The following is a 27,558-nucleotide window of genomic DNA, read 5'->3' as shown; positions in this document are numbered from 1 at the left end:
GCGCCTCCCTGCCGGCTGCCCGGCTGCGCCGGCAGGCGCCCTCCGCTTGCTGCAGCGCGGCTCGCCGCGGAGCACACCCGCTCTGAGCCTCGCTTTTTATTTATTTATCCCCCACCATCTCCCGTGCCCCGGCTCGCCCGCCGCCCCGCCCCATTTTTTTTTATTTTTTTTATTTTTTTTTCCCCCTTTCTTAATTTTTTCTCCGCATCCCGGGCGCGATGCCGCACGTGGAGATGCTGCTGGTGGCGGCCGCGGCGCTGTGGGTGTGCGTGCGCGGGCAGGAGCCCGGCGCCAAGGCAGTGGCCGACCGCTACGCCGTCTACTGGAACAGCACCAACCCCAGGTATGCGGGGCGGCCGCGGGCGCGCAGCGGCGGGCGAGGGGCTCGGCGCCGAGGGGCTCGGGGGGGGGGGGCGGGAGGGGATCGGCGCCCCAACGCTGGGGGCTCTTACTCGGCGCCTGCCAGAAACTGGGGTGGAAAACTTTCTTTTTTTTTTTTTTCGGAGGGTTAGGGCTACAGGCAGCGACGGTGAGGCGGGAGGTGGTGGTATTTCTTTTATCTTGCCCCTTCTTCCCCAGCGCTGCACCAGGCTCAGCCGCTTTCCCGGGCTCCGGTCCGTGGGCGCCGGGCGGATGCGCCCTCGCTGCGGCGTGGGCGCCCCTCGCAACAGGGGCAACCCCCGCCTGCGGCTGAGCCTGCTCCGGGAGTTTGGGTGGGATGAGGAGCTGCAGGTAGCGGCTTCCCGCTTGTGGCCCAGCGGGCTCCTGAGGTAGAGGGGAGCCGGCCCCGAGCCGCCCGCCGGTAGCGGAGAATGGGGCTCCGGGCAGGGAGGCGGGGGTCTCCCTCCCCGACGGGACGGAGCGGGGCGGACGGTGCCGGCTTCCCGGCAGCCCCTGGCGGGATCGCTGTTGGGGGCGGCAGCCGCGGCGCAAGGGTGGCTTTCCCCCTGCTCTGCCCGCCCGGCGGGGGGCTCTGCCGGGTAGGCTGGGGTAACCGTGAGGAAGCGAGGTAGGTACGGCGTCCCGGGCCAAGGGGGATGCCGGTGCCGCCGGGGACAGGACGGCGCATCGCCGGTGTCCCCGTCGGGGCTGAGGGTGCTGACACAGCCTCCTCGCTCCCATCGCGCCGAGGCGCGCCAGAGGGTTTCTGACAGCAGGCTTTGCGTGTAGTTCAGCGAGCTTTCTACTGGAAAGGGAGGTTTCATTTAATTTTTCTGGAGTTTTCCCCTCATGTTTAGCATCAGGAAATTTCTCTCCTGCTCCAAATGGTATCCATGTGTTTGGGTAAAAAGTCACCTGGGTATTAAATTTTTGGCCTTGTTAAAGTGCGTGTGAGCAGACTTTTTATTTTTTTTTTTAAACCTGTCAAGCTACTCTAAGTAAATTTGGGGACATTTTATCTTAGGTTATCTCCTTTCTATGCTTCTGATACTGCTGTTTGGTTCGAGATTAGCACATTGATTTTTGTCACAGGTCATGTTTTTTAATAGATCTGTGTTGCCTGCAGAAAACTCCTCTACTCGGTATTCTGGAGTGGCTTCAAAATAGGTGATGAAGAAGTTACCGGGCAGAATTTTCAAGTGCCCAGACTTAGCTAGTCTGTCCAGCAGTTTAACACTGTATTCCTGATAAAAACACCTCAGCAATAAATAGTTGGTACAAAAAGCTTGAGACAGAGGATTTATCCAAAGTAACAATCATGCTTGGGAATGATGAGCATCTATAATTTTGAATGGTGATCTCTACATTTCCTCTTTTTACATATGTTACTTGAAAAAAAAACCTCAGAGTAAATGAGATGAAAAGTTGCATTTCACATCACACACATCAAAGAACATACATCCCCAAAAAATTGCTTGTCTCTCAAAACCAGAATTTTTTCTGTTGTTGTTAAGCAAAATGAAACGCAACTGCTGGAAAAACAAAGAAAGTAATATTCGCAAATCCCACTGGGCAGAAGGAGGATTGTTGAAAGAAATAGGTTTGACTAAATGCACATGTTGCTGGCATAACAGCTAAAATACTTCAAAAATAGCCTTACATTCAGGATTTTTCGCTTCTGCTCTCCTGTGTGTGATAAGCTTACACAATAACTGCACATAGGTAAAGATAGTGGAAAGTACATGCAATGCTTACCTGGCCAGTAGTTATTACACATTGAATGGATTTGTAAGGATTCTAGTAAATTTAATCTTATTTTATTACTCTTAATGAAATCCCCTCGTAGTCCAACATTAAACATCAGCAGATTGCAAAGGAAACTTAGTTTTGTTATTCTTCCAAACACTAGAGGAAGAGTTAATTTTAAGATGTTTCTAAACCTTCCCTTTTAAAAACAAACACTTTTTTCTTGTCTTAAAATACTCACTGACTCTCACAATGTTAGTAGCTATTTGGACATATCACGTTTGTCCATGAGTTAAAAATACGAGAAAGAGCAGGGTGCAGATATATTTCTCTCTTGTTTCATGCAGTGTGCCAGTTTTTGTGTGCTTTCCAAGTTACATGATAATTACAGAAAAACAGGCAAACACCTGAATGGTATGTGTAAGAGACCCAAAGAAAAGAAAACATTTCTGTTTTGAATTCGTTTCATCAGAACCTAACCTGAAGGCAAAATTTACTTTGGTTATCAAAATTTTTGGAGCAGTTAAGAATGTTGCAGGAATACCTTCGCGGTGATTTATCTGTTTCCAGAGACAGACTCAGGAGATCAACAATCTGGTTTTTATATACCTAGAAGTAAGTAGGGATGCTTACTTGGTGATAACCATTTGAAATTAGAAGACAAAATATACTGTCATACTTTAAACACAAATGCCACCATTGTGCTTTAGCTTACTTGTTTATTGTATTTATTCAGAATTAACAAACTGCTGTAGAAATAATTAATTCACTTTAAAAATGAAATGTTGATCATTTTGATAGTCATTAAAGGCACTTTAAATTATGATTTCATCAAAACTTTGAAGGATTTAATAATGATTATACTTCCCTCAGATATGATGATGTTTAGGTTTTTAGTGTGAGACTAGCAATTTATTGAAATACATAAAGGTCTCATCCTTATTAAAAGACACATCAGTAAATTGATGAGTGGCCCAATTGCTCCTAGTGCAAACAATATTTGGTAAATAAAAATGCTAAGAGTCTATTAGCAAAATTCATATTACATTTCTTGATTAGTTGCCAAACTTCTGCTAGAACCATTAAAAAAAATGTTCTATGATCATTATTGTTAGCATGTATGAGTAACAAAGTAGTATATTCTTACAGAGCCTAAGTCTTTTCTTAGGAATGTTTTAGTATTCCTGTGTCTTATTTTTGTTATGTATTTAATTATCAACATCCACAAAGTACCATAAATGCTGTAGTCCAATTCCAGGTGAGAATATGTTTAAGTATTAGAATTTCAAAGTATAATAAAGTAGGTTTTTTTAATCCTTTTTTCATAGTTTGGAAATTAATCCTCAAATAAGTTTGAAAATGTGTTGTAATATTTTTATTATTTAGGTAGACTTAGAATTAAATGTACATAAATTCTAATTATCACCTTAAAAGTGCATTAGTCTTTCAGCACTGTTTGCATATGTGTTCTTATATAGGACAGTGAAATATTGTCGTCAAAGAATATTATTCTGAATCCAACGCTTAAAATAGTTTGAGGAGTTTGTTTTGAATTGGAGCATATTTATTTAATCCTGATTACTAGTGTCCTCGTAAATACAATTCAGACAAAATGTGGTGTAACTGGGCCAAATTTTGAAGTGGTTTGCTTGCTTGGTGCTTGCTATTGCTTTTAATCTTGTCAAAATTCAAGCTGGAGTATTTGTAATTTTTGCTACATTTTTCTGCTTGCAGGTTTGTGCTTCAAGATTGTGGTTTATAATTAGGTATTTCCCTATAAGTTGTTTCAGTGACAAGTTATGTACCTTATAAATTGTTACTAGTTTCAAGGTAGTTAAAAATAGCTGCTCTTCAAGTCTAGTTTCTGGTCACATATAGAAGCCAAACCTTATAGTCTCATGAAAGCAAATGTTTTTGGGGTTTTTTGGGGTTTTTTTTGTGTGTGGGTTTTTTTTTTTTTTTTAATTAGGACCATTATTTGATTTGGCTGTATCTTACACTAGAAAATTGTGTATAAAGTTATATCCACAAGAGAATTATCATAAAGACATAGGATGCAGACATATTTTCTGTTTGCGTATTTGTGTGGATAATGAAATCAAGAAATCAGATGGTAATTAGAGAATTTAGAGACTGAAAAATCATTTCAACTGGTGTGTTCCCATAATTAAGCTTGATACCACAATTCGATCAATTCTGCTACAGTTTTTTTTTTTTAAGATAGATACTTGGGAGCAGTGAACCGAAAAGTGAGTGGATACTTCTGAAAATTCTGTGCATAGACCAGAATTGTGCAACCTGGCTGTCTGAACTTAGGTGAAATTTGTAGCTGGATTATTTAGGCAGTGATTTAGAAAAGCATCTGACTTCCCTGAAGTGCATACTGACACACTTAAGTTCTGTTGCAGTTGTGTGGATGAATGGATTTTTACTTAAGTGCCTCCCAGAACCAGCCAAATGCGTAGGCTTAATTTTGAGAAGCTCTGAAGGCAGCTGCTCCTGCATGCCTGGCACTTCTTGGGAGTATGCTGGATGCCTGGCTGGATGCCCGAGTATCCTACCATCCATTTGTATGTGTTTGCAGATTTCACCATGGCATGTTTGTTGTATATGCTGAGGTCATGTGGCTGGTTTTCTTTCTTTGATTTAACTTATTTGTTTTCCATCTAGAAATAGTTCTGCCCAGGTACAGAGGCCAAGGAAACCATGCAGAAACGGTTGGAATAGGAAGGAGGGAGTTACATGTTGTTAAGAACAAATAAGAAGTTGAGGGCAAAGAGGGGCAAAATCAAGGCATTTGCTTCTGTTTTGGTATTCCATGTAATTTTTATATGTCAAGGGAAGCATAAGACCTTTAGTGCTTGTGATATATATATGCGCACACATATATATGTATATATACACAGCTATTTTGAAACGGCATATTTTCAGAGCATTTTATCCAGCAGCTTACTTTGAGAACGCTTACTGATTTCTTGAAATTAAAAGATCAGTAGTAGAGCCTTCAATTCTTACACCTCCTTTCTGTGCTTTTAGTAGTTTCACTAACACCTTTGTGTCTCAAAAAGAATATTGCTGTTTATTTTAAAAGTGGGGTTTTGAAACAGTTTGAATCATTCTATGGAAAAACTGCACAAAGAACAATAGTTTCACTGGCTTCCACCTTTGTATGAAAGGCACCTTGTTAAGTGGTGCATGGTCTTCATGAAACACTTCTTATTAAATCTTTTCCAAATGCACAGAGTGAGGACACTTCATTGCATTCTGTCTGCTAGTCCTACATCCTTTTGGAGAGGGACAGATGAAGATGAGCCTTCCTTTCTCTCCCCTGTTGCTATGATCCCAGCAATCTACCAGCTTCATGCTGGGCTGAGAAAATGAATGAATGCAATTAGTCCTTTAGGAGTCATGGTCTTTGCATTCATACAGAGGGGCATATGTAATATATATGCATTTGTATGCAAACATGTATGCATTTCAATGTATGTATATGTATACTTTTGTATATATATGCATATTTGTACGTATGTATGTATGCATTGAAGTGTGTCATTAGAGGGTGATGTGGTGTAGAGTAAATCATAAATGTTGCAAGAGGAAAAAGACCTCTGAAAATGAAATTTTTTAATTGGTGAACTCTTAAATGTTTAGAAAATTAATAGCTTTACAAACAAATTCTCAGGTCTCACTTTCCAGCTAAGATCTTTAGTTTTAAAATTAAAAAAAAATAATTAAATTATTTGAAGAATCTTTGTTTTAGTTCTTGGCCATCTTCCCTTTGTGCTGTTTCTTCACACACTAGTAGTCCCTGGGTCAATAGGTGGGCAGGTATATAAGCAAGTGCTCGGGCACACAAATGTAAAATGGATGAGGGATGATTGCAGGGCTATGTTTTGTGAATTCTGTGGGCTTAGTGGAGTACCTTGTTAGTGCCTCTTCCTAAACCACTCTGTCGCTGGGCAGAGTCCTGCAGTGTTGAAACATTAGACTCTAAAAACTGCGTAAAGAAGGCTGGTCATTTGGATCACCTTAGAGAAGATGCTAACAAAGATGCAACCGTTCCTGGAGAGAGCATGAGTAGACGGTAGTTTGTCCATAGCTGTGAGATGCACCTCTTTTGCTTTGACTCACTGTTTTTCACTATATTTTTTAATGCAATTCAAATTATTTTGGAGCTGGGATTTTCTTCCAGTAATCACTCTTTGCTATCCTATCCAGTTCTGGGCATTCTTTTAAAAAAATGTCTTTAGTCCCATGATTAATCTAATCTTCCAGTGTTTCTGAATGGTGTGATTCACTGTTGAGAATAAAGGGCTCTGTTTTGTTTAAATTTTCCTTGCACTGGTGCTTAAAATTTAGTCAGTCAGCAGCACAGCAACATAATGAAATGGAAACGTTTGGTTTAAAATAAACAGACACGTTATTGAAATTGCTTTCTGGTGATATTGCAGTTATTGTGAGTAAGCCCTACTGTAATGTACTTCAGCATAGCTGAATGGAAGAATAGAATCCTTCACACATTAGAAGTCTTCCTTGCATTTTTGTGTTCTCCCTATTCATTGTAGTCTCTACAAGTTAGATTACAGTTGAGCTCATTTAAAATGGTGGGTATTATTTTATAGTGTGCAAACATGTATAAATGTCTGAAATACTTTTTTTTTTTAAGAAACTGAGCATAGATTGTTACATTACAAAAACACAAATTCCCACTCCTACACATTTTTTAAAATAATTTGTGTTAAAGTCAAGTATTTGAAAATACATTAAAAAAGGTTGGCGTTCTGCAAGGACTGAGATACTTCTCTCCTGTAGAACACCAAGATTTCCAACAAAAAAAAAAATACACCCCCCCCTTTTTTTTTTTCATCTGGAGAAGCATCCTTCATATTTTACTGTTGACAGGTTGATGAAAATACATTGTTAGATCCTAGTTTTATGGAAAAAATGAGTTTGTTTATTTTTGACTGCTGCACAATGTAGAGAAATTGTTTGATCCCCATGTTCTGTTAACTGGTATGCTAGGAGCTTTGTGGCCATTTTTCAGTTTAAATGCATGATCAGTAAAAATGCTGTCAAAAGAAAAATCAGCTAACGAGAAGATACAAAAGAGTCCTGTTAATTAGCAAGATCTGCTTGAATAGCTAATACCAATTTATAGCAAATTCATCAGGTTCGGCAATTTTTACTTGAAAAGCCGTGAAAATTACAATTCTTTTTGTCACTTGCATTATAATCTAGTGAAAGAATATGCCTATCCGTGTTGATATATGGCATGGAAAAAAAGGATCTTAGACTGACGAAACCTGTAAGTACAGTATTAGTTAATTTTCATTTTGTTAATTTTCTGTCATTAAATCAGCATATTAATCTAATAAGGAACTGTTCAGCAGTAATACCTTTAATAAAAAAATTTACTTCATGTTTATCACTGAGTAACTTTATATTTTTTGTTTGTTTTCATCCCACTCTTAAAGAACCATCTTACCTTATTTGATAGGCGCCATTTTCCGTTTTTGATGACAGTAATGAAATGGTCCTGGAGTGCAGATGATGAGGCAAAAAACTGGAGCAGGAGATATGTTTGCTTTGACTCTGATCACCTTCTGCTAAAATATCTTTCTGCTCCAAGATAAAATTTGGCCTCATGACATTTAAAAGGATGCATATTTTGTCAGAATGTATTTTGTGCTGTAATTAATGTTTGCTGTGTAGCACTGACATTCTTTATTAGTTAATATAAATTTTAGTCCCCAAAACATTTTCTTTTTTTTTTTCTTTTTTTTTTTTCTTTTTTCTGCTTGGGGATGGATGCTGGCCAGTGCCTGGTGTATTTACATTGTGTGAGTTGTTCATCAGTAGTAGTTGAGTGCCATGGACTTTCCCTAGTGGGTAGCAATGAAGCACTACCTTTTTGCTTTTGTGGACTTCAAAGTAGTATTTTTCGTATTCATATTACAGTTCAGAAGAACTTCCTTCTCTCTACAGACATTCAAATCACATTATCTTATCACACAGGGAATTGCTCAGAAATATATATAAATTTTTATTATAATACTATTACCGTACATAGGATTTTTTATTTTCATTTTTACTTTACGTTTGTTTTAATTTTGTAAATCAATTTAAGTATCTTGTCTTAGTCTGTGCCTTTGAAACTGGAACTAAATACAGTTTTCATCAGAACTAAACAAAAAATACTAAATCTCTCAATGTCTAATGTTTTGTTGTTTTGGTAGTGTTGTATACATAAAATATAGATGTATTTTTTGTGAGGAGGAGACAGAAAGAAGTACTTTTACTTTACTTACTGGTAGATTTGATGGTGATCTTTGTAGCACAGTTATCAATCTGTGATGCTGGTTCATCAGTGTCAGATAAGGACTGCTAGCAGCTTTAATGATGCTGGGTCCCCTGGAATTGTTAAAAGTTGTTGCAAAGAAATTTGCTAATTAATGTTGTTAATGAGCAGGAAAACCAGCTGCATTGGTGTGGGGTTGGGTTTTTTTTTTGTTGTTGTTGTTCTGGTTTTGTTGTATTTTTTTTTTCTTTTTTTTTTAACTTTAGTTAATGTCTAAACAGATTTTTAAAAAACAGTTATGTATTCATACAGGCAGGGCGTTTGATGAGCAGAAGTTAACAAAGTAGGAGCTATCAATCCTGCTCTCTTTTCCTATTGTTTCCAGAAAAGAAGGAAATAAAGAGAGACTCTGGAATTTAAAAGTATTGACCTTCTGACATGCACACACAGCATGGTCATTGCACTGGCACATAAAGTGCCTTAAGCCACCATAATGGCAAACTGCATTTTTGAAGTTACTGATATGAGAGCCAGCTGGATGGGGGATGGACAGCCAACACTGGTTCTGCAGCTATTTGCAAGTTACCACTTTAGAGCCAGACAGCTTCACTTTTATATTCCCAAATTTACCACTTAGGAATAATGTTGCTTTGTTCAGATTAGCCAGGGATTTGTGACTGCTACATAGACTTAGAACCATTTGGTCCAGAATTGTGTGGTCATTCTTCATAGAGATCTGCTTCACAGAGTAATTTCATTCATCTGGTGGTGGGGGAGGGATGAGAAACAGTGAAGGGACATTCAGATACAGCATTCTTCAAGGAAAATGCGCATCCACATTAGCTAGTTGCTTTTTTAAAGCTTTTTTAAGATAAAGGCAGAGATTTGGATCAAGTAGTTAAAAGCCAGATCAGACCTGTGTCTTCAGACTACATGTGATCTCCTGGATAGGCTCTGCGTGGGTAGGCTGGAAAAGACCTAATATTTTATATACTGCAACAGCTCTTCCCTTCCCTGTCCCCCACCTATTTTTTGTTTTGTTTTGTTTGTTTACAGTTATTGCTCCGATACACTTATACATCTTTTTGCAGTTCTCTTGGGGCTTAGTTTATTAAAAATTAGTGATCCATCACTAAGCGGGGTACAGTACAAATACTGGTGCTCCCAAAAGGGAGGTTTTGTGCCAAACCAGAAGAAATAATAGGGATACAAAAGCTGCCAAAAAGCGTGTCTCCCAATTGCTAATTAATCAGGCGAAAAAGCACCTCAGCAACTACAGTTGAATGTGGGACAGTTTATTGTAAATATTGAATAAAGATATGTTAATAGGACATAGTTTCTTTTTGTTTGTAGCTATGTATAATTTAAAGTCATCTATGTGCCAGAGTTAGTGGGGATTTCTTTTACGTTGATGGCATTGTCAGTGGATAGACCTCTTTCAAAAAAGCTCATGCTACTTTTGAATAATAATTTAAAAAATAGTATATATATTTTTTCTATTTTTTTTTCTTAAGGTGGTGGTTATTAATAATAATATCTATAGATAATAAAAGCTTTAGAAAAGATATTTTAAAATATTCATATCTTCAGTAATCTGGGTTACAAGGTATGGGAGAAAAAGAACCATTGCTGTGAATATCTGGTATCCAAAGCTGCCAATCACTTTTGGCACAGCTCCCATCATGGTCGCTGTGCCCGTAATTAAATGCCTGTCATTAGTGTATTTTTCCATAACATTTACAATGGAAAAGGCAAGGGGTCCTTGCAGAGCTATGGCTGTCAGGGGAACAATAAAAACTAATTACACACTCTGCTGTCACCATTGTCAGCTCTGCTTTTGGGGGGAAAGAACATGGAAAGTGTGTGCCTAATAATTATATATATAAAATTATATATATACAATACCCAATTGGGGAAACTCAGTCATAGTGAAGTGACATTTACTTGGAAGTTTATTATTCCTGCATTCAAAAGATCTTAATTCTAGGGTTGTATTTGTCCCTTCACTTACGCCTAAGTTGCATACACTTTTCCCTTTGCATTTCAGTCACTTTTGCCTTTCTCTCTTTCTTTCTGTCTTGAACACTTTCTGGTGAACAGAGCTTTCCAATAAAATTGCGAGATCACAGCCGGTATTTGCCTTCATTTATTAAATGGTTGCAAATCATCTTATCCTTTGTATGCGTTTGCTTGTGTTCCACATAGTAAACCAGATTTAAAAAAAAAGAGCTGAATGAAAACAGCTAGTTTGCATGTTCACCTTTTTCTGGTTTCAGCCCATGGTGTGCAGGACATCTTCAGCAAAATCAGGTTAAGAGAGAAATCAGGAGTACTGCAGTAGCGGCTTTGGTGAAATGTGTGCCAGTTCTATTTATCGATGCATAATTATTTCCAAATGTTATAAGCATAAGTGCATAATTGCAGAGTGAATTATCTTGAATGTTGTCTTTAAAGACATTGAAAGAGTGAAGTTGTGCCTTCACACTAATATTTACTGATTTTTTTTTTTTGTAGCCTGTAAAATGAGTAATTTATTTAAGCAGTTTTTTTAGCCCACTGATTTAAAGAGGAATAGATCCTTAGAACAAGAATTTAGAATATATTTATGTGCCTAGAGTTGCAGACAGGAGCCGTGTGGGATTTTTGAGACTGCGTGGTGCCTGCCTAACTGTCTTAGGTTTTATTTCTGCTTTTTTACACCCATAGGTACTTAAATATCTTTCAAAAAAACGGTCCCTAAAGCTGATTAGGGAAAGTAGTTTTAGTAAATGTTCTAGTTTTTAAAAGGTGTTGAAGTCAGTAGGAGCTGATGGGTACTAATGAGGAATGGGATTCCATCTATTTATTTGAATTGCATGCCTTGATAGATACTACATAATCTAGTGTTGATCTTTTTTTTTTTTTCTTTCTTTTTTTTTTTTTAATGCACCACCTTTTGATGCTTTTTTATTGCAGTATTTTTGTCTGTGTTCAGATCCAACTTTATTGGAGTAAAAAGATTCTCCCGCTGCTTTGGATGGGAGTTGGTTTAGGTCCTATATTGATGATTTTATGTTGTAGTTAACGAATAAGAACTTCAGTAGTTAGCCTTGCCAGTTTCTGTGAGGCCACACAATCTGCATGAATCAAATCTAGTGAGAGGGCCCAGCAACATGGGACTATGTATCTCTGTGTGTATTTGTCTGATTGGGTCCTAGTTGGACCCTAGTTGGTCCTAGATTGGGTCTGATTGAAGTTCTAGACTGAGATTTTTTGAACAGTTTTTGCAGAGTTCAGACCTGCAGCTTTGGGGGACTGAATGGGGTAAAAGTGAACCTGGTGGAATTAGTACTTGCTTTGCCATCAGCGGTTTCAAAAGTGAGAATTGGCTTATCATATGTGATTAGCAGATAGGTATTAGTGAAACTCTGAGGTGTTGGACACCCTTTACAGTGGAGGACAATTTTTTATGTGCTAAAAATCATTAATTTAAGATAATGAAGGCAAAAATAGTCAGGTATAGTAGTACACAACTGGGATACAGGTTATGTATTTTTCCAAAGCATTATGTGCAATATACACAATATATCTTCCATATAAGATATTTCTTAAAGACGAGATGGATCTTGTGAATGCCCAAATAAGTCAGGATTTTTTCCTCACTGAAATAATTAAAATGCTGTATTCAGGAAAGAAGTCTCTGTTTTCTAGAAAATAGAACAATAGTCTTCTACAAAACAGAAATCTCGATTTTGCCAGAGAATGCTACTTCTCCTTGCAAATGTAAACTCTTTAATACATAAACCGTGTAGTTTATTATCTGTTTACCAAACTAGTGGGCAGGTATTCTTGTCGTGTGGCATGTGACTGTACTCTGAGGCTGCTGAGAGAATGAGAAAGCAATTTTTCTTTTCTTGATGCAATTTGATTTAATGGAGTACCAAGTATTATATTTTTCTTGATTTCCAGTGGACTTCCCAATGTCTACTGGCTATGAGATACAATGTAATGAGAGGAAGACATCTTTCAGGAAATATGACATGTTTAATTTGAGAAGGCACATGTTGATGAAATAAACTTTTTCTTAAAATCAAGTCTGACAAAAAAAATCAAGTTCTAATTCTTAAGCTGTATCATTGTGCATACATTTGAAATTTCATCATGTGTTGCAGTCCCTGTTGTAGGCAGATCCAATTATAAGACATTAGGCAGTTTAATGTTACCTGTATGTATTTGTAGTGAGTTGCCTGCCAGAAATTTGAGAATTTTCTGTGAAGTTGTTTTTTTAAATATATTTTTAAGATGTCCCATGAATGTTTAATAACTTTTTATGTTGAGTTTTCAAATGTTGTAAAGGAAGGCATACACAGTTTTATTGTTCTGTCTTAAACAGTTCTCAGACAAACTACCTTTACAAAAAATACTAGGAACGCTTCCTGCAGAGAACACGATCATTTCGTAACATTCTTAATAACATAATCCTCATTTAAAAATATGAAGTATAAATCAGTCTCTCAGAAGTTGTATTGTAGATAGAATCGTCACTAGCAGAAGTTCCTTACATTTGTTGAAGGTTTTGAGGGTATAAAGAGATTCTTCATTAAAATAAAAACAAAAGTGGTGTTATTTGCAGTATCTTTAATCAAGGTGATATGAAATTTCTCATTAAGGTTAAGATTCACATTATCATAACAAGTGACAGTGTGGGTGAAGAAGGAAAATTAATTAGAGAGGTAGTTCATACTCTTTTCTCATTATATCATGGCTGTTCACTGCATTCATATTCCAAGCAAACCTTTTCTTTATATCTCAATTATATAAAACTTACTTGCGAAGAACACTTTATGAAGACAATCTCCATATACACTGTTTCTAGTCCAAGGCACGATAGTTAGCTTTAAAAAAAAAAAAAAAAAAAAGTATTTTTAGTGATTTACAGCATCACTTTAATATTACTTTTTCAGACCCTGTCTCTGACTGAACTTCATTTTATGGCTTACTGTAAAAAGAAATCTCCGTTTTTCATTTTTCATACTAGCTGTCTTGATTTAGTGCTGATATAATGGCCTTCTTCAGAACAAAGCATTTGGAAGACTTTCCTAAGCACTTTATTTTAGGTGTAGAGTTGGAGCGAATATATTATTACTGATGAAAGCAATTTTGCCTTTGTATCTTCTATGAGTAAATCAGACTGTTTCAGTGCCCAATTAGTATTTCTGTACGTTTTTTTTTTTTTTTCTTATGTATGACAGGGGAATGATTGCATTTTCTTTGTGTTTGTGTGGTTATTTTCTTCATAAAACTAGTACAGCAGATGCCTACATGACTTGATTTTTAGATTACAATTAGTATCAGGTAGGTTTAACCGAATCTTCTTGAATTATCTGTTTTCTTTCATATTCAGTCCTACCCTTAAGACAAAATGTCCTCTGCTTTCCATACAGTAACGAAAATGTCAGCAACAAAACAAGCCTTGGTAGTGTCTTAGTCCCAAAGGTATGGTGATGTACCCCAGCGAAAAAGTTTTGTGGTTTTCAGTTAAATGGGCTGGAGATTAGTAGTGTTACATGTGATTCCTCTTAGGGATAGTATTCTTAATGATTTTGGTCCGAGAAACATTCCCCCATTTGAGAAGGAAAAGAAATAATTACTTTTTTAAAGATAAATTCATAGGTTATAGAGAGAACCTTTCTTGCACTCTCTGCTTATTGTGGTCCACTTCACTGCAGTAATGGTCTTATTGAAATACATCAGAAGCAAGCATAGTGTTTATACAAATATGCCTTATCAGTTGAGAAATTATCTGATTTATACAGAATATCCTGATTTATGATAATACAGGATTACTTTTTTTCTGGAGTATTCCATAATAAGTGGTCAGGAGTAGACTGTAAGTAGTATTCTGCAATACTTATCTAATCAACAAAAAGAAATAGTGTGATAAGACACTCTGACCAGATGCTGTGCTATATTTGCATGAAATTCCCATTGAGTGTACTGAATCATTTGGGACGTTATTTTATTGTTAAGTTCCAGTAATAGAAGAGAATGAAGTGAAGTAAGTATCAACTATTCTGTAGAAATACTTCACTGTGTCTCATTCTCTTTTATTCCTCTCCAGATTTCAAAAACAATATTGCTAATGCTAAACTTTTTTTAAAAAAATTAGAACATTATTAAATCTCTCTAAAAATTTACCATGTGTTTTTGCCACTTTTGCAAAGCTTGTTTCACTTTTTATTTCAGTTGTTAACTGAATGTTTTTTCCTCTTCAAAACTTTGGTTCCATCTTAGCTACTCTTTTGGGCACAGTTATGTATTTATTTTGTATATGTTAACGCTTATTTATCTATATATTGATTGAAATTCTCATTCTGCATGTGAGCTTAGGAGAAGGTAATATAAAAGATGGGTAAGAGAAATTTGTTACAAACTGATTTTGACATAAAGGAGCCTCTACTTATTTCCTTAGGACTGGGAAACCTCATAACTTTATCCTTTTGAACTCTGTTTTGGAAACAAGCATTTCCCAGTTACTCAGGAATCTTAGCTCTGTTGCAGAGGTGCTTGTGTCTTCCGTTAACAGTACTGGTTCTTTCTACCTATCTTTAAGTGTTTAAATGCTTTCCTGCATTCTTTCAAAAGGAGAAGAGTGGAATGGAAAGCGATTGGGAATCCCATCAAAATTTAAAAATCAAACAAATGCCATTCCAATAATGTAACATTCTCAAATAAAGCAACTCAAACAATCAAAACTCTATGCATCTGAAGATTGAACATGCAAGGTGGAAAGGTGCCTCTGCTCTGCTGTTGCTTGCCCTTTAACCCCAGGGCTGACATAAAATGTGTTTTTCAAAAGATCCTGACACATCCGAAGCTAAAGCTGTAATTTTTCCTGTTTTAACAGTGGCTTGTCAGACTCTTTGACTCAAAACTTTCAGTGGAGTCTAACATGAGAAAGCATGTTCAGACAGGACTCCAGCCACTCTAAACAAAAAATCATACAGCTGCCTTTCACTTTGAACAGGTAAATGGTGATTGTCAATCCAGTGGTATTTCACTGTCAGAAACGTGGTTTTGGGAGGTTGGGTTTCTTTTTGTATAATATGGATGGTTATGGGGAATAAGGGAAGAAGCTGAAGAAGGAGGGGGAAGAGTCTACAAATGACAGCCTCTGTTTTCCGCCAGGATGCTTCTTTTGATTTTGTTGGTTTTGCTGCAACTCCGCAAGCTTCTGGAAATAGATTAATACTTCTACATAAGCGTGATTGCAATGCGAAATGAAAAGAAAAATCCTGAGATTTTAATTAGAAAAATATTTATTTAAAAACATTTAATTGTACTTTCATTGCATATGAAGTCATCAATTTTTGGGGGGAAGTAATTACATCTTGCATATGACTTAGGTCCTTAATGTGAAAAATGTCAATTCTTAACCCCTTTTCTATCTTTGTTGTCTTGATAAACTGAAAGTGTGTTTTTTACTTATGGTTTTTAAACATCTGTGCAAAAACATGCATTGCATGGTCTTGCTGTGACCTAGGTGTTTCAAAGAGAACGAGAGCTTTGGATAGGTGATGAGATGGGTTTCTCTGCGTACTTCATTTACTTGGGTCACCTTAAATCGATTTGCATATAGTAGCTGTCTGATGTTTGATTTTCAAACTCCTCTGTACCTTTCCTGTCCCTCTTCCCTTTTCCTTTTTTCTTTTTTTTCTGTAACCATGAATATTTCCAAGAAAAAGTACTTTTGGTTGTAATCTGCTTATCCTTTTATTTTTACCTTGTTAGAATAAAATCAAGTAAGGTCTCGGCTTACACACAAGTGTGTTCTGCTTGCAAGGATCCATGAGACAGTGGCTTCAGACTGCAGTAAATATTGACTGGGTATCTGAGCTGAGCCTTGCTCAAAGCGCGCTCTGAAGACTTGAAAGACTCCTATTGTTCCTTCTCAGTCAGCACTCCATAGCCAAGGCTAAAGTATGCATGTGTTAGGAGAAGAAGAAAGGCAATGGGGGAAATTAAACAGTGAACACAGCTGAAGACATAACTGCTCAGTGCAGAGGAAAGGGAAGCCTCCAACAAAAAAGGGGCAAGGACTTGGTGCAGGTTGCATAAAGTTTTGCAGAAGTGGAGTGTCCCAACACTGTCCACCCTCTTTGTGTGTGAGGCGCCAGGTGAACATAGCCTTAGCATCAGTTAGGCAGGGTATGGAGAAGGGGTGCCAACTTTTTCCTTCAGGGGATGGTTCCTGCGAAAGATTCTGCAATCCTTTGTGAACAGCTAGGCAATGAAAGTGGATTCTTGGGCAACTCAAATGCTGTTTGAGGCTCCCATCAGAGCAGTGATGGATGAAGTTTGGAGAGTTTAACCACTGCTGTTCTCTTCCGTGTAACTATTGTCTTGGCTGTGCAGAAGGAAGGCAAGATGCAGAAAACTTACTTTAATTAGGCCACCACATTTTATTAATTCATTTGGGAACACAGCTTGGCAATAAAACACAGACTGCAGATTGTTGTGCTTTTCTTTGGCCATCCATCCTCAGTGGAGAAGCTTCTGCCAGCCAGTGCAAGGTGGGTGATGGACTCTTGCTCTAAGGTGGGATGGGGAGCTGTCTCATCTATTCATACCTTCCTGACCCCTTTCTGTTTTCCTTAGGAGTGCTTTTTCCTAAGTTCCTTTCAAATTCTCGTTTGCCAGGATATTTCACCTCTTTATAGGATGAGTACTTGTGTTGACTGGGTGAGTAATACAGCCTACTGCATTACATTCACCTGAACCGAGTCTCTGTATGCATATAGATCCCTGACTTGCTGTGATGAAAGTGAAATTCATCTCACCAGGCTTCCTAGCTCCCTCCCTCCTTTCCTGTCCAAGAAAAGCGTTCAAAGAAAAATATGATTAGCATTGTACCTGCTGCCAATCTTGAAAAAAGAAAAAGTATAAAAATCTTTCCTGCTGATTCATTTTTGCTTCTAGATAGGTACTCCTTGTGTGTCATGAGGGAGATGTGTCTCACGCATTTCACAATGGTCAGCTGTCCTCCTCCCTTTCTATTTTGTCTCAGTTATGTTCTCCGTTCCCTCCTGTCCTTCAGTCTAGATGATGTAAAGAAACTTCAAAGGACCCGTGACATCCTTTTCTTCCTGTTCACAAGCCAAAGCCTTGCCCTCTGTGTTTAAGATTACAGAAATGACAGTGTATCTATCTCATTATTGTAAAGCATATTGAGATATTTTGAATATGAAAGGAGCTGTGTAAAAGCAAATTCTGCTTACTCTCCTCAGATGGGAATAGGATTGTCTTGTTACTGCACTGGTCCTTTATCTAGGAAGGAGAAGTGTTTGACACTGTGCTAATAATAATGAGTTTGCACTGTGTATTGCTTGCACCCTCTAGCAGCCCTATAGCAGGAAGAAACCCTTCAAGGGTGGGGTAGGAGAAATTAAAACAAGGATAGGTATTACCTGAAATATGGATATACTGTTGATAAGAAACTTCAAGAACAGTGCCTTAAAGCTAGCAAAAGCATTGGTTTTCAAGCTTTATAGAGAGCAGTACTATTTCAGAGCCAGAAAAAATGACTTTTGGTAAGTAGGTAACAGATTATTATAAATTGATGTGGAATAATGTGGTTGAATTTTAATTAACCAGGATTTTCATTTCACTAGTGATCAGCTGATTTGGTGTGTAGAATACTTAAGAATATAAAAAATGTTAGGATGAATTAGATTCCCCACTCCCCCGCAAACATTTTTTTTCTTTTTCTTTTTCCCCTAATGAAAAGAATATGCTATGTAAATATTGTATGTTGATCACCTTTTAAGTTTCTTTGTTTTGAAGACAGAAATGTGTAGTGAGTTTGTAATTGTGATACAGAAGGGGAAGGCTTATGATTATTTTTTTCTGCAGTGAATCTGTTTTCCTTTGAAATAGTATTTTAAACAAATAACAGATTTGCATCTTGTTAGTTTTCCAATTTTAACCATTACTTCTGTCTTGGAGTTTAAACCAACAGCTGGAAAATATATTTTACTGAAAACCACTGCATCACAAACACCAACTTGAAAAAGTTAAACACCATTAGAAAGAATTTTTGTGTATGCCTTGAATGCAAAGTGACTTTCAATAGAGCCAGTGTAATGAAACAAGTAACCAGACTCTTGTCTAGGCCACTTTTCTTTCTTTTTTTCAATATCCTCCTTATTTGTGTGTATGCCTCCCTTCGTCCTCCCCCACCTAAGACAATTTTAATATTATGTTTGATATTTTACAAACAGGAAAATTCAGAGTTACTGCTTCTGCAACAATCAGAATACTTCTCTGTTACATAAGCCATAAGATTTTTGTTTTAACCTTAAACATGTGTATATGAGATAGCAAAAATGTCTTCATTTTGGAAGGGCTTATTGTTCAGACTGGAAAACAACATATTGTTGTACAAATTATCCCTCTTCTAGTTTTAAATTTTAATGTAGAGTTGTTTCTTTGTATTTGCCAAATTAACTATTCTAAATGACACTAATTTGTGTATTGAGTGGCTTTTATTAAAAAAGAATGACCAATCAAAGTCGTAATGTATTTATGTGCTCTTTTTCTTCAGTCTCATGCTAAAAAAAAAAACCCAAAACTTGTGTGCCTTCACTGCTGCAGCTGATATTTGAACTGTAACCATGTGTTTTTTAGAAAGCTTATGTGTCTTGGTAGAAATATGGTCTTAGTTTTTTTTTGTCTCTGTAATGCTATGTTTACCTGGCAGCATACAGCTTTATTTCATATGCTAGCATTCTAACCAGCTGTTTTCACATTTTAGCAGAAGTCAGTCTGAAAAACAGGTAGTTGTTGGTACTTACCACTGTGCACTGAGTTGCATTTGTTTTCTTCAAACTTCTTTGATTCTTCTGTTCTCATTTATCTGAATGTCAAATGACTATAGTAACTGTACTGTATTAATGCAAAATATTGTCCTTCATATACAGTCATGCACTGTTTCTCTTAGAAATTCTACTTTTATCTTTCCAGCTTTATACTACCAAAGTTATAGTATTGAAAATTTTATTACAAAATAGAATGGGTTTATTGCAATCTTTTTATATTTTTCTTTTAAATCGAATTCTACCAGTGTTTTCTTAAAGGAACTTACAATGTTGTAAGGGAGTTGAATTTCTCCAACACTCTTCTCAAGAAGAGTGTTTTATTTTACAGTAGAAGTCTGCAAAGAACAAAACAAAATCATAGGAAGACTTGTTAGGCATGTCTCCATGAAGACTGAAACAACGGATGCGGGGGGCAGGCGGCAACATAGAGTTCCATTGCTTAGTGCACAGCTAACCGTTTACACCTTTCACATTGAAAAAGACCCGCTTGAGAACAAAGGGAAGAAAAGACCTCATCATCTGTGCAGGTACAGATTTTCAGTTCACCTTCACCGTAATCAGTTTCCCGGTTTGATTGGTACATCCCGTTTCCTATGGCAGAGTGGCCTTTTGATGAATTAATTGAAATCACAAAACATGATAAAGAGCTGTTCTCCTAGACCATGGGGTTTGTGCCCAGCCAGTCTGTTGCTTAAGGTCAATTAATCAGGGATGTACACAACCTCCTAACTGAACACAGTTCATGTGTCTTTGCCTCTGTGTTTCAGATCCAGAAAGGGGTTGAATTTTATATTCTTCTATGTTTGTCTGTTAACCAGGCTCTGCATTGACTTGTTCATTTCTGACTAATGAGAAATATAAGATTGGGGTTTTGTAGAACTAAACTTAACTTGGCTTGATTAGTCAGAAACAATAAGAAACAATGGTACTGTAACTGGGCAACATAATTTTATTTCTTGACAATCCAATACTGGGTTTCATTGCTATATTTTAATTGTAATGAGAGGATAATTTAGGACATGAAATTCAGGACAATATGTGGGTGTATATTTTTATTATGATACATTTCAATTATTCTTGGGAAGGATTACTGCAATTGCTGCTTTTGCCCACACTGAGGATATGCATATATATCCCATATGTATATTTCATATTTCTATTTAAAAAACCCCACAGTTGTGACTTATACCAATGAAATAAAAGCAGTTCTTACCAAACTGTTATGTCTAAGCCAGTTTCCTTCTATTTTTCTGTATTCTTCACATTTTTGTGTATGCCTTACTTCCTTATTTCTTATCTAACGTAACAGTTTTATTATTATGATTGGCCAGGAAAATTCAGGATGCATCAGTGAAAATGCTTTTTGAAGCATTAAAATATGCTTCTTTATGGTATAGAGTCCACAACATGCATTGACATTTTCTTTTGCATATTTACTTACCCTATTGTACAGTATTAGAAATGCTGTACCAAACAAGGCATAACAAAGTATGAACCCGACAGGTTCCTGAGGGTCTGTATTGTAGTTTATAGTCTCTTACCTGAACTAAAAGTTCAGGACAGCATAGTTTTATGTCATTTTTGGAAATGGAACATGAAAATGCTTATTTAATATCTGTGGATGTTATATACAAGCCAAAATGATCCTTAAAAAGCAGATGTCTAGAGAGATACTCACTGGTGTGACACAAAGATTCTTGCTAAAAACTTCAGTAGTTCTGCCTCGTGGAGTATCAAATTTGGCGTATGTTTTACAATTATCTGTGTAATTTTCAGCAGATTCATGATATCTGGTCTAGCACTCTGCCTTAATGGAGAATAAAGAAAATGATACAGACCCATATATGTACATTAGTGCGTAAGAGTTACTCTTATTAAGCACATTTTTGAAAAAACATCCTGAAATTCTGACCTAATATCTGTGTAAATACTTTGAACATGTCATATAAGCACTTGTCTGCTCAAGGACTTCTCTGAAGTACAGGAACATTGTAGGATTTTAGAAAAGTATGAAATTGTGGAGGACTGGTTTTTTTTTATTAATTAAGTTATTGTAATGTTTGTGCTTTAAATAGTTTAAAGAAACATTTTATAATAGGCTCTATCATGAGTAGTCAGGAAACAGGTAGAAGTGATTTGATTTTTCAACTTGATCTTCTTGATCTTTTACTCGAGCAGTCAACCTCTGACATAGTGGGAAAAAATATTTATTTTCAGAAGTGGATTTTGCAACTATAATGCCTCAAAATACAAATTTTCTAATTTCCAGCTAGAGAACAGATGTATAATTTTATCCTTAGGGCTTTAGATGATGAATTACATTAATTCATATTATTTAAAAAAAAAAAAAAAACCAAAAAAAAACCAAACCCAAAAAACCCAACAACAAAACAACAAATATATGTAATGGCTTTCAGTTTTATTAATGCAGAATTTTAAAATTCTGGCCTCTAGAATATTTTTTAAATCCCTGTTTAAGTTATAGCAGTTTCTGAAGATATGCAAATTGCACATTCAACTTCAGTTTTGAGTGCATTTTTGTACTAAAATAGAGCAATTCACCAACTCATATTCTTCATTTTCCACAGCCTCTGTTTTCCAGATAGGTGTTCAATAATGCCTTTTCAACAGCTTGTCTAAATAATTGCTGAAATGAGAGAAAGCTTTCACTTACTTGGTGAATTATAAAACACACACGTAAAAATCCCTGCTTTTTGGAAGGGTTAAAGCTTTTCATGAAGGTTAATAGAAAATAAAGAAGTGTAGCAATTTAGCGTTTGAAGAATTTGAGCCAAGGTGTCTATTTATCTCTAATGGAGGATGACAACGAAGGATTTAAGAAGTCATCCCACTTATTGTCTCCAACACAAAAACCTTCCGCCTGCATCTTTCAACTTGCTTCACCACTTCTGAAGAAGCAATGGGCAAACTGCTGAATTTTTATTAATCAGCTTAACCTAATGAGATGAAAAGACCTTTTCGGAATTACGGGGGGGGGAGATACGTGCATACAGAGAAAACTGTTTTTGAATGCCTTCACATCTATAAATTTTCTTCATACCAGCTGGAAAAAGACAGACCTCAGTTCTGCTTCTGGCTCCCTCACCTGCCATCCTCCTTTTGCTTTCCTACCTAATTTTAGATCTTCTGTAAGCATATGTTCATGAGGTGTTCCCCCCCTTCACCAGCCCTTCAGGAACAAGTAAAGGGAAGACTTAATGCGGGGTTGGGGTGGAGATACCTTTGGGAACTGAGGCAAGAGCGCCTAAGCTGATAAAACATGACTCTTCTGATGGGGGTCCTGTTTGGATAACTCGCCTCTTCTAAGTTCTTCTTTTCCCTTCCCTCCCTTCCTCCCCCCAGCTCCCTCTCCTTTTCTCTCTCTTGTCAAGCCCACTTCATAAACGGTAGCAGCTGGAGATCTTTTTAGTGGCATTCAGGGATTACTGCCCTTCAGGATTTTAATAAGCCCTACTGCCTGAAATGCCTGTGAGGGTGCTCTCTGAGACAATTACTATTCAGGGCTGGGATTGAGGGCCCTTCATAGCCCAGATGGCCAAGGGGCTGCGCACGGGCAGATAGCATTCCCCAAACAACAGATCACTGGAGCAAAGAGAGTGGGGTTTTTTGTTTTTGGTTGTGGTTTTTTTTTGTAGTTGGTTAGGATGAGAAGTGACGAGAGGGAGAAAAGGAAGCGAATAAGGGGGTTCTATCACTTTGCAGCTAATCGAAGCTAAGTTTGCTCATCCTCCTATACATAACTGGATTTAAACTGTGACCTCTTAAGAGCTGCATTTTGAGGTTACGTACCACTATTCGCTGTAAGGCAGCTGCTCTTTGTAATTTAAAAACACAATACCCTTGATTATGAAGAGTATTTTTTAGCTGCCCCCACAGAAAGAAATAATCTGCAAAGGGCTAGAACAAGATCTCTTCTTACTTCAGTACTGGGAACACAAGACAAAAATTACAGGCAGAACTAATTGGTAGCTGTGGATATCTGGAAAATCTGAAAAATACAGCTGATTAACAGAGGGCAAACGTTTAGCCAGAAGGGAATTATTCTTTTGGGTTTGCTTTTACCTGCAGTATGGCATGGCTTCTAGATGAAGCACATGGAAATGAACGAGTGGACTTCTGAAAAGACCTTTTCCTTGAATGAAATTTTAGCCACTGGAATAAGGGAAGTACAGGGTGTAGGAGAGGAAGCTTGGAGTTGTTTTTGCAAGGAATGCTCCTTAGTGACTTAAGTGCTTGCAAAGCTCATTGCAGTACAGCCAGAGCTTGTTGGTCTTGCAGTCCTGTGCAAGAAGCGGGAAATGTGGCTTATTAGCTGAACAGCTGTTCTCTGTCTGGATGGACAGACATTAATTTTTTAATCCTTGGACCCCCTGATGGCAGAAAAACCAATTTGTGCCTCTTCACATTAAAGTTAATATTTGTGATACAGAGCTCAGTTACTGCCCATTTGCTTTTGACTTCTAGAATGAATACTTCATTCTTTTAAATCATATTTAATAAGAAAATAAAATGCATCATGTCATAAAAGAGAGAAATTGCCTTAAATAAAAAGCATACAGCTGGACTGTCTTATGGCTGAATAGTTTGGATGAATGGGACTAATTCTGCAGTTATTGATCTTGAGGTTTCTTCTCCCATACCCCAGTAAGCTGTAGCAAGTTAATTTGTGGAACGGCTGAAACTCCAATTCAAACTTTAAAAAGAGTATTTGATTGCTCTCCGAGAAAAATAATAGACACAAATTGGTGGTAGGTTTTTGCATGCTGATAATGTGTATGTAAACAGTTCTGCTTCATAAATGGTTGATTTCAAAGAACTACACCAAACTAAAGTAGGATGATAATTTCTTACTCCAGAACATGTGGTGATGGCTAGGGCACAGAGATAGGTTTAAACACTACTGAACTCTTCATCCTTCCTCTGAATATTCAGACATCTCAAGTAGAGTAGGTGTGTGAGGGATACCTCTGTGGTTAAGAAATCATTTGTAACAGAAGTAATACAGTTGACCTCAAGATGATTTTTTATTATCTCTTTTCGAACTGATAAGCATGATTGTGTGGATATACTCCTATGATGAAGCTGAACGATCAGCTTTGTTTCTCTCCTGAAGTCCCATCAGAGCTTTTTTTCCTCTACACTTGTTACTAGGATAACAAAATTAAAAAGAAATAAAATGTTCATAAATCAGAGAGAACTTTACTTTAGTAATGGGTGCAGGTTTCTGACATGTTAGCAACTCTAGTGAGCCAGACAGTGCAACGCTTGCAGAAGTTTCTAAATGTTACAGTTATTGAAAAAAATTCTATTTGCAATACTTTGATGAGTAGCCTCATTGGAATAATTGGGATAATCATTCAAGCGCATAATATGAGTAAAATTTGTGCAGTTTTAAGAAGCAATACCATTTTACATATTGTCTTTTGAGTCCTCAAATTCAGGTTGCATAAGAGTCAGCATTATAAATTAAAACAGTTTATTTAAGATTGAAACTTGAATCTTCTGTTCAATTTGAATTGATAAGACCGGAAAACTTCAGCTAGAGATTACTTCTGTATATTTAAACAGTGCTTCAAACAGTCTGATATGTGGTCTGACATGCTTGAGAACATTCACCGTTTGTACTGCTGCATTTCGGCTCTGGGTTGCAGGATGTGTGGTCATGCTGGAACATCTAGGTTTTCATTTAGATAACGGATTCATGTGTAATGTTACATATAATAGCAATTGTGCTCTTCAGCAGCATCAGTGTGAATATAAGACTGGACTAACAGTGTCATGGCGAATCGGGCTAAAACTTTAGCTCGGATGTGCAGAACTGTTTATAATAATGGTATGTTGTTTCTGTGTGTTAATGTAAACGTTGATTTATGAGCTCTTGGTTTTGATTATCACTTTGGATCATTTCAAGATATTTCTATTTTCTGATATGTGTGATTTATGCTAGGAATGGTATATTTTCAAAAGGACTTCTGGTATGTAAGTTAGTGCCATGTGCATCCACTCACCTCAGAGCATTGCTGCAATGTCCAAATATTGATCTAAGGAAATATTTAAGCTCCGAAGTGATGTTTCCTATATAAGACCTATGATTCCTCAGACTACGTTCAACATCTGGGTTCCTTCTCAATGTTCAAGCTTTTGCCCAATTGTTTTTGGTCTCTTTGTTTTTTTCCCAATACTAGGATAGGTCTAATTTTTAAGACCATTAAGAGATTAACTTCTCACTTGCTGTCTTCTATCAGAATTATTTGTTAATAGCAAAGAATGCTAGAGATACATGCAAAGACAGGACTTGAAAAACAGATACCATATTTGAAGGCCTATTTGTAACATATAAAAGCATATAGCACTGGAATATTTTTATTCCCTTTCCTCCATCTTCTAGCATGACATGTCTGATTTTAGCCTTTTCACATTTTTTTATTTCAGTGTCAGCAGACAGTATATGCGCGATAATTTACCTGACAGTGTCTACTGCTGCCAGGTCTAGAAGCCTGATGGAGTCATGGAACAGCATTATAGTGCTTGTCATTCTAAATGTCATGGGCATTTAGCTAAGGGCTCCTACAGCCTGAATGATTTCTTTCAAGTTTTTATTTTAAAAAAGGCACAACTTTCAATTAGAATTTATGCATTTTTCCTAGTTAATAATAATATATGCCATGAAATAATTTTTGGATCCTAGTATCATAAAGGCAGGTGTGTAAAAAATTGTTTTCCTTTAATTTATCAGCAATGTTGACCATCTTCCTATGTGTTTTGTAATCCTGAATAGTTGCAGAAATCACTGTGAAAATATTTTTAATAAGCTTAGATCAGCTGGATAAAATAAAAACAGTTCAAAGGTGGTTGATAGGCCATTACCATAATCTGTAGGCACTATTTATAAACTCAACCAGCAATTTTGATTCTCCTTCTAGTTGAAGTAATAGTTTAACATTCAAATATAAATTATTTTATTTTTTCCTTCAACTATGGTTTTGCTAACTACAGAATCACATTCTGTAAGTGATAAAATATTAAGCAATTTCACTTCAGAACTTCTAAAATTTTTGACATCTGTCTCATGTCTTTAATGTAGTCTGTGTTTTTAGATTTCTGTTAACGGAGAAAGGTGTTGCTATCTAAACATCTCCTTGAGCACGTCCAGACCATGCTGTTCAAAGTGCTGTCCCACAACACAATCTGATACACTGTAAATGGCCAATATTTTTAGGTGTCCTTTAATGACATGAGATGATAGCATTAGTCTCAGTATGTGGGAAAATTAAGGCAATCCTAAAAATATAGTGAAATTTAGCAGTTAATTGGAATCTTTTTGGAAGCATTCCATGGATGTAGTTTCCCATTTGTATGTTAGAGTGGGTTTGTTAAATTAGCAGTGCTTTTTCCATTTTCTGAATTAAACCCATTTCATCATAAAAAAAGAAGAGGAAAATAGTTTTTAATGACACATACAAAGCTAGGGGGAGAAAATACACGAGAGTAAAAGTACTCTGCTAACCAGTTGGACCTTGATATTGGGTCTGGTTTTATATACTGGTGAACAAAAGGCACTTAATTGGTGTTTATTCACTCCAAGTGTCCCAAACAGTAAACAGGAATAAAAGTGTTCAGAAGCACGTCATTTCCTCACAACTTGCCATGACTCCCTGGCGCTTCTGGTTTTTTCGGATTATTAGTCTGTGAAGGAAGAGATAAAGCATTTCCTTGTATTGAATTTGAGCACGCTCTGTGCTTTGGGCTGAATGAAATATTAAAGGCTGTTTGCGATCTCACAGATGAGTAGGGCAGGCAAACTTTCGCACGCACATGGAAGGCGGGGCAGACTGCGGTGGAGATATCCATAGGTGCCTGAATTTAGGGGATTTGTTCATAGTTGCTGGTAGTATTTTCCTCCCCCGTACAAGGATGTTCCACCCAAATGGTTTGAATGACTACTTTTAATTATTTTTGTAAGCACCTCTGGACTACGTATATGTACTTGTTAATACTTCCATTGACTGTGACTACTTAAAACTATTTCATAAGCACAGTAAACATTACTAATTGTAATGAACTCTCCCAATCTAGCATTCCTGAAACCACTGAACCTGCAAGACGTGCTCCTGCAAATGAGAGGGTGTGGATGTACTGCTCTCATTTTCATCAATAGAACAGATTAATTACAGTTGGAAAGGAAAGCAATAAATGATAGAGTCCACTTGGGAAAGTAAAATTCTTTGGGATACTGTGAGGTGGTTAAAATGTAAA

At 37.0% G+C, this 27,558-nt stretch overlaps 1 protein-coding gene across 2 annotated transcripts in view; it reads left to right on the top strand.

Moving 5' to 3' along the window:
* The first annotated feature begins 218 nt into the window (after nt 1-218).
* EFNA5 (ephrin A5) overlaps nt 219-27,558 on the top strand; it is a 207,647-nt gene continuing 180,307 nt past the window's right edge. For both annotated transcript variants that reach the window (XM_074166068.1, XM_074166069.1), the window contains exon 1: nt 219-343. In XM_074166068.1, the coding sequence (XP_074022169.1) occupies nt 219-343 (125 nt within the window). The remainder of the gene's footprint in view (nt 344-27,558) is intronic.

The sequence above is a fragment of the Numenius arquata genome, chromosome Z (genome assembly GCF_964106895.1).
Source record: "Numenius arquata chromosome Z, bNumArq3.hap1.1, whole genome shotgun sequence".
Classification (NCBI taxonomy): domain Eukaryota; kingdom Metazoa; phylum Chordata; class Aves; order Charadriiformes; family Scolopacidae; genus Numenius; species Numenius arquata.
Note: the sequence above shows the minus strand (reverse complement) of the source record. Positions and strands in the feature narration are given on the sequence as shown.